Source organism: Leptodactylus fuscus, chromosome 4 (assembly GCF_031893055.1).
Source record: "Leptodactylus fuscus isolate aLepFus1 chromosome 4, aLepFus1.hap2, whole genome shotgun sequence".
NCBI classification, from domain to species: Eukaryota; Metazoa; Chordata; class Amphibia; order Anura; family Leptodactylidae; genus Leptodactylus; species Leptodactylus fuscus.
Window position 1 is genome coordinate 223,488,793 of NC_134268.1, and position 14,141 is coordinate 223,502,933.

The 14,141-nt window shown below is 49.8% G+C and overlaps 1 protein-coding gene across 1 annotated transcript; it reads right to left on the reverse strand.

Moving 5' to 3' along the window:
• Positions 1–2,486: 2,486 nt before the first annotated feature.
• On the reverse strand, positions 2,487–4,927 carry CYP8B1 (cytochrome P450 family 8 subfamily B member 1). Its single transcript, XM_075271875.1, has one exon. The coding sequence runs from the start codon at positions 4,925–4,927 to the stop codon at positions 3,392–3,394; it is 1,536 nt and encodes a 511-aa protein (XP_075127976.1). The 3' UTR covers positions 2,487–3,391.
• Between the last annotated feature and the right edge of the window lie 9,214 nt (positions 4,928–14,141).

Consider the following 14,141-nt stretch of genomic DNA (forward strand, 5'->3'; position numbering starts at 1 on the left):
GCTGCAGCTCTTTGGAGGTGTCTGTGGATTGTCCTTGACTGTTCTCACCATTCTTCTTCTCTGCCTTTCTGATATTTTTCTTGGCCTGCCACTTCTGGGCTTAACAAGAACTGTCCCTGTGCTCTTCCATTTCCTTACTATGTTCCTCACAGTGGAAACTGACAGGTTAAATCTCTGAGACAGCTTTTTGTATCCTTCCCCTGAACAACTATGTTGAACAATCTTTGTTTTCAGATCATTTGAGAGTTGTTTTGAGTAGCCCATGATGCCACTCTTCAGAGGAGATTCAAATAGGAGATCAACTTGCAATTGGCCACCTTAAATACCTTTTCTTATGATTGGATACACCTGGCTATGAAGTTCAAAGCTCACTGAGGTTACAAAACCAATTTTGTGCTTCAGTAAGTCAGTAAAAAGTAGTTAGGGGAATTCAAATCAATAAAATGATAAGGGTGCCCATACTTTTGCACCGGTCAAATTTTGGTTTAATGCATATTGCACATTTTCTGTTAGTACAATAAACCTCATTTCAATCCTGAAATATTACTGTGTCCATCAGTTATTAGATATATCAAACTGAAATGGCTGCTGCAAACACCAAAATATTTAGAACAAAAAATGATTAAGATTAATAGGGGTGCCCAAACTTTTTCATAGGACTGTATATCGTGCGTATGGACACTCGCTTTTCTTATCTTCCCTACTCCCTTTTTTTGGTACATATACAGTTCCTGCTATTGCCCAATCAGGACTGAGCCTCAGGGCCCTGCTGGAGTGATGATACAGTCCAGGCGAGACTTGTGCCTCTCCATTTGGATCTCTGCATCGGGCTAGCCGTTAGCCATGGTTTATCCGGTTCTCTGACCTATATTGGTTGCCGCTGGCTTGTAGCAGTAGTGCTGGCCCAGGTTGGGGAATGTGGCTGCTGTCTCCTTGGCGTGAGCTGGATACAGAAGTCTCTTTGTAATGGACCAATTTTGACTCGGTTACAAAGGCAGAAAACATTCCTCCATTTTGCCTTTAGAAGACACACGGTGATCCAATACTCGCCATTTTGGATGATGATACATTATATCCGTACATAGGCAATAAAGCATCCTGCTATGCTCAGCAAGGGGCCGGTTTGGGTCTCTGCCCTGAACTTGTCTTCGTTGGTCTTGAACAGCTTTGGTGTTATCAACTTCATTACCACTACAATACCGATCCTATGCTACATCCTCCATCTTCCTCAAGTCCCAGACCCAGCTCTCTACACTCTCTAATTTCTTCCTACCCCTATATTGTCTGTGCTGGTCCCCAGCAGCCTCAGTGCAGCAGTACAATCAGCGTTCATGATAAACTTCGACTGCCTGATCTGGCTTCTAAAGATACTGACCACTCTCTATAATGTTAATAAAATGACTGTGCTGACCCTACCTAAAAATGAGAGGGCTCTGCCCACTAATGGCAATGAAATGACTCTGCAGACCCCACCTGATAATGACATGACTCTTCCCTCTAATGGCAATGAAATGACTCTGCTGACCCCACCTGATAATGACACGGCTCTGCCCTCTAACGGTAATGAAATGACTCTGCCGACCCCACCTGATAATGACACGGCTCTGCCCTCTAACGGTAATGAAATGACTCTGCCGACCCCACCTGATAATGACACGGCTCTGCCCTCTAATGGTAATGAAATGACTCTGCTGACCCCACCTGATAATGACACGGCTCTGCCCTCTAACGGTAATGAAATGACTCTGCCGACCCCACCTGATAATGACACGGCTCTGCCCTCTAATGGTAATGAAATGACTCTGCCGACCCCACCTGATAATGACACGACTCTGCCCTCTAATGGTAATGAAATGACTCTGCCGACCCCACCTGATAATGACATGGCTCTGCCCTCTAACGGTAATGAAATGACTCTGCCGACCCCACCTGATAATGACACGGCTCTGCCCTCTAATGGTAATGAAATGACTCTGCTGACCCCACCTGATAATGACACGACTCTGCCCTCTAATGGTAATGAAATGACTCTGCCGACCCCACCTGATAATGACATGGCTCTGCCCTCTAATGGTAATGAAATGACTCTGCTGACCCCACCTGATAATAACACGGCTCTGCCCTCTAATGGTAATGAAATGACTCTGCCGACCCCACCTGATAATGACATGGCTATGCCCTCTAATGGTAATGAAATGACTCTGCCGACCCCACCTGATAATAACATGGCTCTGCCCTCTAATGGTAATGAAATGACTCTGCCGACCCCACCTGATAATGACACGGCTCTGCCCTCTAATGGTAATGAAATGACTCTGCTGACCCCACCTGATAATAACACGGCTCTGCCCTCTAATGGTAATGAAATGACTCTGCCGACCCCACCTGATAATGACATGGCTCTGCCCTCTAATGGTAATGAAATGACTCTGCCGACCCAAAGAGACCCCAAAACTTCATTAAAATCAGGTTTATTACACACAATTATAATCACATCTCTTTGCTCACGGAGAGGTGGAGGAAGAAAAGAAGCAAAAACAGAAAGATTATCTATAAAGGGGCACTCCACCATCATGAGGTCAGAAGGTCTCATCAATGTCTTCTGTAAGATCCAACCCCACCATCAGACTTATGGAGGACGCCACCCCATGGTCCGAACTCAACCCCTCCATGAATGGGATCTTCTCACCTCCACCTGTCATGTGGCAGGAGGTCCCCTATAAACACAATATCTGCTATACAACAATCTCAAGTATTTTCCGTGTACTGCAAGGCACTTGTGAAGATATGTGGCCACCGGGGGCGCTGCTCCAGTAATACTATGATGTGTAGGATTGGCCATAAGTACTATAACAAAACTTGAAGAGGAAGGATCATGACAGAGGGGGGTGTTACTGAGCAATGTGGGTGTGGCTGTGACAACTTACCCGTCATACCCGTGTATAGGAAGAAGACGTATTGTGAAGTGTTTTGGGTGGAGCCGGGACAGCGTCAGATGGAGTCCCTACAGTTCCCTATCACTTAGATCTAGGGACTCAGTATGATGCCTTATAATGTTCTGTGAGTCTCCTGAAATAATATCCCCTTCATGATTCTGGAACAGGCCACCTCGGACAATGGGGCACCCGGAGGGGCTTATAGACCAGCCGCAGGGTAGTGTTGCTGTCGGTGGTGGTGCTAGAGCTCAAACTCATCATGTTAGTCATTGTGAGGAGATCTATAAATGTCACACCCAATAAATATGATAAAGTCAGTCAACCCATTGCTCAGAGAGGTCACTTCTGCAGAAGAGAAGCCTCCTGAAGCCCTCACCCTCTAGGGATTTGTGGGCGATACTGGAATCATCAGCAGGGGCTCGTTGTGGTAGATCTCGTCACCTGCGCTCCTGCAGTTAATACCGTAAGCGATATCTGAACTGGACGTCATAGGTGGGCTGCATGGTACCAAATCCCCAGCGGTTTGGATCGATGCCCGGAATCTCTTCTTCAGGATTGACCAGCTCAAACTCAAAGTAGCTCAGCATCAGGAAGACAAACTGCTTGAGTTCATTGACGGCAAAAAAGCGGCCAGGACATATGGTGGTGCCGGCCCCCCAAGGCATGGTGAAGAACTTCAGCCGCTTCCCGCCCTTGTAGAATTCAGTCTTTTTGGTTCCGTCTTCATTCAGGAATCGGTTGTATTTGAACTTCTCCGGTTCTGGATGAACTTCTGGATCCATCTGAACGGCGGTGTATGGGAAAAGGGCAACACGGTCTCCTTTGCGAATGCCATATTCTTTTCCATTTGCCATTTTGAGATTCATGTCCTCCTTGACGGCTCTGATCAGCACCGGGGCAGCGGTCAGCCTCAAGGTCTCTTCTACGGCGCTGTCCAGGATGGGCGTCTTCAGCAGCATGTCTCTGGTGAGATTGAGAAGGGCACCTCCTGCTTTTACCTCTTGTCCGGTTTCCTTGAGAACTTTTTCAACTTCTCCACGGACGGCCTCCATAGCTTCTGGGTGCTTCATTAAGTAGAGGAGGAGCCAGAAACAAGCGGGGCCGGTATTGCCCTGAGAGGCCCACAGGAGCAGGAACATGAATCTGTCCATCATATGTTCTGGCATCCCATTCTCTGCTCTATACTGGAACTGGTCTGTAATCCACCCGCTGATGTTCTCTTTCTGTAGTGTCCTCTTTATGGACAACATGTTCCAGAAAAGCCTCTTCAGCCTCTCGGCCTCCAGCTTGTCTTTCGGTGGGAGGACGGCATAGGCCAGACGTGGGAACAGTTTATCGTACTTTCTAAACTCAACAAACAGCTCATCCGAGTGGTCTCTGTCAAACTTCTTGGCTTTTTCTAGGCTTCCTTGACTTTTAGCTGACTCATTTCCGAAGAGGGCGAGATAACCGGCCCGGAAGACGATGTTGTAGCTGTAGTTGAATAGTCCGTCCTGTTGCCACTTTCTCTCACCATTTTCAGAGCCGACGCTGTGAAGCATCAGGTTCTGAAGGTTCTCCATCATGGCTTGGGTCATGAGCACCAAACCATCCCCCATGAGATGCTTTGTACTTGCCTTCTCCAGCATCTTGTGATCGTTGGTTCCAGAATGGTAACCGAACACTCGGGCAACTAGCTCCGTAGCAAACTGCTCAAAGTCCAACTTGGCCCTGGCCTCCTTCACGATGGGACCGAACGATAGAGGGTCAGTGACAAAGGTGAAGTAGTAGCCTCCGATTTGGACGGTGAAGATGTCTCCATGTTTTTTCTGCATCTTCTTCAAAAAGTCTGCAGAGCTTCTCCTGAAGTCCAGAGCATATCCCAACCATGGGATGGTTCCTTTGTCCAGAGGGGGCTCATTGGGTCTTCTCTTCCGGAACATCCCCAACATGTAGAGGCCTCCAAGAACGGAGGCCAACAAGGCCAGGAGTATTGGGAACAACAGAGCCATCTCAGGTGCTGCAAAGAAGAACAGTAATGTTATAAAAGGAAGCTGCAGAAAGGCAGAATAAATAAGATGCAGAATATCTGTCCTCTAAACACACACAAAGCCAGGAAGAAAACGGGAGGAACTCAAACTCCAGACACTAAGAAGACAAAGGGAGACACCGAGCGCGCTAAGTGTAGTAGACACTACTAGAAGAGTAAAAAACGAGCAGTTGGCCTCTCACCTGATGGGGTCACAACACCCAAAGATGCAGTTATATGGTAGATGATTCTTGGTGAGAGTGGCAGCGCAAAACCGGGGAGGTAAGCGGAAGAAAAAATGGAGACAAGGATCGGCGCTCCGAGGTCGCGCACGAGAAGCAGGACAAACACCAAAAACAGGAAAAAACGCCCCCCTAGTAATAATAGAAGGTTGTGCGGACACTTACTGCAGACTGCAGCGGAGTGACTAAGGAGATTCTTATTTTTGCTGATTTTGGCAGGTCCTTGTTACCGAATAGAATTTTACGATCCCTGTTATTTGCAATATTCTCTGCTCTCCTGAGTATCCGAGAAGGATAAACCTCCTTTACTTTATTTTAGGCTTTGATTGTATAGCGTAATCTTTTCCATCGGAACAAGTGCGTTTAGTACGTAACCGTTCTCCCACCGCTATAGACTGGATAGTCTCGGGTGGCAGCTACTGGCCCAATGTTGGTTTATGATATAAAGAGGTTTGGACCTTGGCCGTCGTGCGATTACCAGTAAGACGTATGTCAAGAAAACAAATGGTTTGTTGGTCGTGACTGTGTGTAAAACTGAGCTTTAGATTATTGGTGATGATATCATCCAAATACATTGGTATAGGCGCTACATCGCCCCTCCGGATGGTCAATAGGTCAGCGATGTAGCGCCCATACCAATGCAAACAAGGAAAATAAGGGTTCGTCTCAATAAAAATATAGGACTCCACAAAAATATAGGACTCCTCCCATCAGGACAGAAACAAATGAGCTAATGACTGGGGAGAAGGGGGAGCTCACGGGCGCGACGCAGAAAAAAAATCAGAATCGAACATAAAATAATTGTGTCCCAAGAAAAAATCAATGACTTGTGTGATGTATTCACATAACTCTGGAGTATATGAGCTGTAACGATATGGACGGTAAGAAAGTGACGTCATTGCCCAGTGATGTAGAATACTGCAATACAGCGAATTTACATCGCACGACAGCCAAGAGTCAACCGCACCCCAATAGGAATCCTTGATATAGCCCGCAACCCTATGGACCAGAGGCCGCAATACTTCATCCACCCATGCACGTACATTTCACTATAGGAGCCTATACTGGCTATTATAGGACGTAAAGGTGGTGGAATCTTGTATTTCTGTTGCTTATCGTGTTGTGAATCTACCTTGTAGTTGTTCTATCAGATTGTAGTTCTTTGTAACTTCCCTCTTGTTATAGGATCCTTGGCTGGCCCTCACAAGGGTTAACATGGTGGACATGGGGTGCGGCTCTATTTAAACAATTTGTGTATGTGACTTACTTAGCTATGAGTAAGGGACAACAAAAGGAGTTCCGAAATGCGTAAGCTTTGGACGACGCTCTTGTATCCTGGACGCACACTGTAAGAGTGTCTGTTTATTTTTTATAAAGTTATATTATAATTTTTGCTTTGCTGGATACATTTATCACATTGTCGCACATGAGAATCAGGAAACAAATGTTTTGCTAGACCGGCTTTAATAGAATAGAATAGAGGACAGCACAACGCGTTTCAGGACACCCTTTTTCAAGTGCACAAATCAATATAGGTTGTGCTGTAAAGGCTTGGAAACCTGTTAGGTAGAGGGTGATTTACCACCCGAATCGCGTTGTGCTGCGCTGTATTCTATTCCATTACAGCTGGTCTTACCGACACGTTTGTTTCCTGCTTCTCATGCATGACCTCGGAGCGCGGATCCTTGTCTCCATTTTCTCTTCTGCTAAACTCCAGACACTGGCGAGTTACTGTGCAGATCATCTATTTAGTTACCCCATTGTGATCCCAATATACAATGTGTTTTATACTCCAGTCCCAGCCAGAGCTGCAGTCATAGATTAGCTGTGTATAAGGACACGTGTATGTCACACTGCTCTGCTCTAAAATCACATCCAAATCTACTCCAAGCACAACCACTGCAGCAGCCTCAATACATCTGGAGACGAGTGCTGGTGATGTCTATTCTGTATCGATGTCGCCTCGCCCTACGTAACTCACTATTGTCTGGAAATAAGAGTAATTGGCAGAAGAATTGTGACTGCAGATCTGGATGTGACTAGAGGATCACTTGATGTATATCTCCCCTCTATAGTCCAGCACTGAGGAAGGAAGGAAGGAAATCCTCTAATGTATGCACTAAGTATATACCCCCCTCCCCCACAACACACATCCACTCCCTGAAATTCCAACATCTCAGAGTTTAAACACCGACAGAACCAAACCAGCACCAAATAATATCACACAGTGCACACATCTACCACACAGTGACTACACACCAAAATAACAAACTATATAAATCTCAGATCACTGAACAGTTCCCTAAATGACACCCACCAAGAAGGAGCGAGGCCTCCGGTCTGTGCCGGTCACTACAGCGAGGCCTCCGGTCTGTGCCGGTCACTACAGCGAGGCCTCCGGTCTGTGCCGGTCACTACAGCGAGGCCTCCGGTCCGTGCCGGTCACTACAGCGAGGCCTCCGGTCCGTGCCGGTCACTACAGCGAGGCCTCCGGTCCGTGCCGGTCACTACAGCGAGGCCTCCGGTCCGTGCCGGTCACTACAGCGAGGCCTCCGGTCCGTGCCGGTCACTACAGCGAGGCCTCCGGTCTGTGCCGGTCACTACAGCGAGGCCTCCGGTCTGTGCCGGTCACTACTGCGAGGCCTCCGGTCTGTGCCGGTCACTACTGCGAGGCCTCCGGTCTGTGCCGGTCACTACAGCGAGGCCTCCGGTCTGTGCCGGTCACTACAGCGAGGCCTCCGGTCTGTGCCGGTCACTACAGCGAGGCCTCGGGTCTGTGCCGGTCACTACAGCGAGGCCTCCGGTCTGTGCCGGTCACTAAAGCGAGGCCTCCGGTCTGTGCCGGTCACTACAGCGAGGCCTCCGGTCTGTGCCGGTCACTACAGCGAGGCCTCCGGTCTGTGCCGGTCACTACAGCGAGGCCTCCGGTCTGTGCCGGTCACTACAGCGAGGCCTCCGGTCTGTGCCGGTCACTACAGCGAGGCCTCCGGTCCGTGCCGGTTACTACAGCGAGGCCTCCGGTCCGTGCCGGTCACTACAGCGAGGCCTCCGGTCTGTGCCGGTCACTACAGCGAGGCCTCCGGTCCGTGCCGGTCACTACAGCGAGGCCTCCGGTCTGTGACGGTCACTACAGCGAGGCCTCCGGTCCGTGCCGGTCACTACAGCGAGGCCTCCGGTCTGTGCCGGTCACTACAGCGAGGCCTCCGGTCTGTGCCGGTCACTACTGCGAGGCCTCCGGTCTGTGCCGGTCACTACTGCGAGGCCTCCGGTCTGTGACGGTCACTACAGCGACGCCTCCGGTCTGTGCCGGTCACTACAGCGAGGCCTCCGGTCTGTGCCGGTCACTACAGCGAGGCCTCCGGTCTGTGCCGGTCACTACAGCGAGGCCTCCGGTCTGTGCCGGTCACTACAGCGAGGCCTCGGGTCTGTGCCGGTCACTACAGCGAGGCCTCCGGTCTGTGCCGGTCACTACAGCGAGGCCTCCGGTCTGTGCCGGTCACTACTGCGAGGCCTCCGGTCTGTGCCGGTCACTACAGCGAGGCCTCCGGTCTGTGCCGGTCACTACAGCGAGGCCTCCGGTCTGTGCCGGTCACTACATTGGCTGCCTATACAATATAACCTTCTCCCCCTCCCCCACAAGGCTCTCCATAATGCCGCACCTCCCTACATTTCTTCCCTCATCTCTATCACACATCCCCTGCTTCTCTGCTCACTCAGTGACCTAACACTTCCATCCTCTATTATCAGAACCTCCCCCGCTCGTATACAAGACTTCTACCCCGGACAATCAGATTAACTCCCAATTTCTACAGTTTCAAGAGCAAACTAAAGACGCATCTTATCAGACAGGCCGAACACATGTCCTAATGTAAACCCTTCCGCCGCTAGAATCCCAAAATCTAACCCTCCTCTGCTCCCGCTCCCACATTACCCTACAGAATATGATGTTGTATCGGACTGTAACTTTATATATATCGGCACCATCTGCACGTACAAGACACGACTGGTGACGGCTCCAATGTCCCCCCCTGCTACCTCCTATATCACCTATATCAGGGAGAAGACTCCCCTCTGCTGAGGAGCATGTTGTGTGGACAGGAGAAGACTCCACTCTGCTGAGGAGCATGTTGTGTGGACACAGGAGAAGACTCCCCTCTGCTGAGGAGCATGTTGTGTGGACACAGGAGAAGACTCCCCTCTGCTGAGGAGCATGTTGTGTGGACAGGAGAAGACTCCACTCTGCTGAGGAGCATGTTGTGTGGACACAGGAGAAGACTCCCCTCTGCTGAGGAGCATGTTGTGTGGACACAGGAGAAGACTCCCCTCTGCTGAGGAGCATGTTGTGTGGACACAGGAGAAGACTCCCCTGTGCTGAGGAGCATGTTGTGTGGACAGAGGAGAAGACTCCCATGTGCTGAGGAGCATGTTGTGTGGACAGGAGAAGACTGCCCTGTGCTGAGGAGCATGTTGTGTGGACAGGAGAAGACTCCCCTGTGCTGAGGAGCATGTTGTGTGGACAGGAGAAGACTCCCCTCTGCTGAGGAGCATGTTGTGTGGACAGAGGAGAAGACTCCCATGTGCTGAGGAGCATGTTGTGTGGACACAGGAGAAGACTCCCCTGTGCCGAGGAGCATGTTGTGTGGACAGGAGAAGACTCCCCTCTGCTGAGGAGCATGTTGTGTGGACAGAGGAGAAGACTCCCCTGTACTGAGGAGCATGTTGTGTGGACACAGGAGAAGACTCCCCTCTGCTGAGGAGCATGTTGTGTGGACACAGGAGAAGACTCCCCTGTACTGAGGAGCATGTTGTGTGGACACAGGAGAAGACTCCCCTGTACTGAGGAGCATGTTGTGTGGACAGGAGAAGACTCCCATGTGCTGAGGAGCATGTTGTGTGGACACAGGAGAAGACTCCCCTGTGCTGAGGAGCATGTTGTGTGGACAGGAGACTCCCCTGTGCTGAGGAGCATGTTGTGTGGACACAGGAGAAGACTTCCCTGTGCTGAGGAGCATGTTGTGTGGACACAGGAGAAGACTTCCCTGTGCCGAGGAGCATGTTGTGTGGACAGAGGAGAAGACTCCCCTGTGCTGAGGAGCATGTTGTGTGGACAGGAGAAGACTCCCCTGTGCCGAGGAGCATGTTGTGTGGACAGAGGAGAAGACTCCCCTGTGCTGAGGAGCATGTTGTGTGGACACAGGAGAAGACTCCCCTGTACTGAGGAGCATGTTGTGTGGACAGAGGAGAAGACTCCCCTGTGCTGAGGAGCATGTTGTGTGGACAGGAGAAGACTCCCATGTGCTGAGGAGCATGTTGTGTGGACACAGGAGAAGACTCCCCTGTGCCGAGGAGCATGTTGTGTGGACAGGAGAAGACTCCCCTGTGCTGAGGAGCATGTTGTGTGGACACAGGAGAAGACTCCCCTGTACTGAGGAGCATGTTGTGTGGACAGGAGAAGACTCCCATGTGCTGAGGAGCATGTTGTGTGGACACAGGAGAAGACTCCCCTGTACTGAGGAGCATGTTGTGTGGACACAGGAGAAGACTCCCCTCTGCTGAGGAGCATGTTGTGTGGACACAGGAGAAGACTCCCCTGTACTGAGGAGCATGTTATGTGGACAGGAGAAGACTCCCCTGTGCTGAGGAGCATGTTGTGTGGACAGGAGAAGACTCCCCTGTGCCGAGGAGCATGTTGTGTGGACAGGAGAAGACTCCCCTGTGCTGAGGAGCATGTTGTGTGGACACAGGAGAAGACTCCCCTGTGCTGAGGAGCATGTTGTGTGGACAGGAGACTCCCCTGTGCTGAGGAGCATGTTGTGTGGACACAGGAGAAGACTTCCCTGTGCTGAGGAGCATGTTGTGTGGACAGGAGAAGACTCCCCTGTGCTGAGGAGCATGTTGTGTGGACAGGAGAAGACTCCCCTCTGGAGCATGTTATGTGGACAGGAGAAGACTCCCCTGTACTGAGGAGCATGTTGTGTGGACAGGAGAAGACTCCCATGTGCTGAGGAGCATGTTGTGTGGACAGGAGAAGACTCCCCTCTGGAGCATGTTGTGTGGACAGGAGAAGACTCCCCTGTACTGAGGAGCATGTTGTGTGGACAGGAGAAGACTCCCATGTGCTGAGGAGCATGTTGTGTGGACACAGGAGAAGACTCCCCTGTGCTGAGGAGCATGTTGTGTGGACAGGAGAAGACTCCCCTCTGGAGCATGTTGTGTGGACAGGAGAAGACTCCCCTGTACTGAGGAGCATGTTGTGTGGACAGGAGAAGACTCCCCTCTGGAGCATGTTGTGTGGACAGGAGAAGACTCCCCTGTACTGAGGAGCATGTTGTGTGGACAGTGAAGTTCTCCACAGCTCATTGTACTCATGAAAGAAGCCTAATTTATTTGGGTCTGAGGGGAAACTTTATGTTTGCCGACAACCTGGGGAAAGACTGAACCCAAAGTGTGTAAAGAAGTGAAACGTGGAAGGTGTCAGAGGAAGCGTCCCGGTGTGGGGTCAGTTTTCTGCAGCAGGACCTCTCCTACAGCTACAGGACTGCAGAGTGATACCACACCAGGCTCCACCAGTCAGCAATGTTCCTGCAGTGCAAAGTCTCCTGTCACACAGCAACACGCTATACACACTATATACACTACACACCATATATTACACTGTACGAGTGGCCTGGTGGATCCCTTACACACTCAATCCCAGTCTGGTGCACAGCTGCCTCTCTCTGTGTAGTTACAGTGTGTCAGTCCCAGTCTGGTGCACAGCTGCCTCTCTCTGTAGTTACAGTGTGTCAGTCCCAGTCTGGTGCACAGCTGCCTCTCTCTCTGTAGTTACAGTGTGTCAGTCCCAGTCTGGTGCACAGCTGCCTCTCTCTCTGTAGTTACAGTGTGTCAGTCCCAGTCTGGTGCACAGCTGACGCTCTCTCTGTAGTTACAGTGTGTCAGTCCCAGTCTGGTGCACAGCTGACTCTCTCTCTGTAGTTACAGTGTGTCAGTCCCAGTCTGGTGCACAGCTGACGCTCTCTCTGTAGTTACAGTGTGTCAGTCCCAGTCTGGTGCACAGCTGACTCTCTCTCTGTAGTTACAGTGTGTCAGTCCCAGTCTGGTGCACAGCTGCCTCTCTCTGTAGTTACAGTGTGTCAGTCCCAGTCTGGTGCACAGCTGCCTCTCTCTCTGTAGTTACAGTGTGTCAGTCCCAGTCTGGTGCACAGCTGCCTCTCTCTGTGTAGTTACAGTGTGTCAGTCCCAGTCTGGTGCACAGCTGCCTCTCTCTCTGTAGTTACAGTGTGTCAGTCCCAGTCTGGTGCACAGCTGCCTCTCTCTGTGTAGTTACAGTGTGTCAGTCCCAGTCTGGTGCACAGCTGCCTCTCTCTCTGTAGTTACAGTGTGTCAGTCCCAGTCTGGTGCACAGCTGCCTCTCTCTGTGTAGTTACAGTGTGTCAGTCCCAGTCTGGTGCACAGCTGCCTCTCTCTGTAGTTACAGTGTGTCAGTCCCAGTCTGGTGCACAGCTGCCTCTCTCTCTGTAGTTACAGTGTGTCAGTCCCTTGCAGTTCTCTCCTTACCTGCTGTCAGTCCTGCCTGTTCCTCTCTGTACTGAGGCTTTGATACTCTGCTCCTGATATGCAGTATAACTCCATCCCCCTCCCCCTCCTCCTCCTCCTGGTGGCCCCTTATCTGTAAACTATATGGATTAACCCCTGCACTCCCCTGCTGCTGAGGTCTTCTAGGTGCACACTGTAGGGACACAGATAACGTTGTAGATTTTGTGTGTTCTTATGTTTTTTTTATGTTACAACAACCTGTTGTTTAAGTCTATAGCGAGAGCTTATTAAATCTTCTGCTCGTTGTCAGGTCATCCAGTATTGTAGTCCTAGGCAGGGCAGTATATAATACCATACAGTGTGAGAGGTTAGATACAGTGTAGCAGTATATAATACCATACAGTATGATGGTCTGGTACAGTGTAGCAGTGTGTGATACTATACAGTGTGAGAGGTTAGATACAGTGTAGCAGTGTACAATACCATACAGTGTCATACCGTACAGTGTAGCAGTATATGATACCATACAGTATGATACCGTACAATGTAGCAGTGTGTGATACCGTACAGTGTGAGAGGATAGATACAGTGTAGCAGTATATGATACCATACAGTGTCATACCGTACAGTGTAGCAGTATATGATACCATACAGTATGATACCGTACAATGTAGCAGTGTGTGATACCGTACAGTGTGAGAGGATAGATACAGTGTAGCAGTGTACAATACCATACAGTGTCATACCGTACAGTGTAGCAGTGTGTGATACCGTACAGTGTGAGAGGATAGATACAGTGTAGCAGTGTACAATACCATACAGTGTCATACCGTACAGTGTAGCAGTGTGTGATACCGTACAGTGTGAGAGGATAGATACAGTGTAGCAGTGTACAATACCATACAGTGTCATACCGTACAGTGTAGCAGTATATGATACCATACAGTATGATACCGTACAATGTAGCAGTGTGTGATACCGTACAGTGTGAGAGGATAGATACAGTGTAGCAGTATATGATACCATACAGTATGATACCGTACAGTGTAGCAGTGTGTGATACCGTACAGTGTGAGAGGATAGATACAGTGTAGCAGTATATGATACCATACAGTATGATACCGTACAGTGTAGCAGTATATGATACCATACAGTATGATACCGTACAGTGTAGCAGTGTGTGATACTATACAGTGTGAGAGGATAGATACAGTGTAGCAGTATATGATACCATACAGTATGATAGTGTTAGGTTAGATATTCCTCATCTGCTGGAGTCGGCCATACGCATCAGATTTTCGTTACCAAAATTGCTCATTTTGTCTATTTTTAGCCCATCGGGATGTCCTCCACATCAGCGCTTGTCTATCAGTGGAAGGGGCAAGACCTGACCTTCCCCCCCTCCCGCGTATACACTGT

Bases quoted from the DNA above. Each gene is read 5' to 3' on its own strand.
- CYP8B1 (XM_075271875.1), bottom strand. From the start codon at position 4,927: ATGGCTCTGTTGTTCCCAATACTCCTGGCCTTGTTGGCCTCCGTTCTT.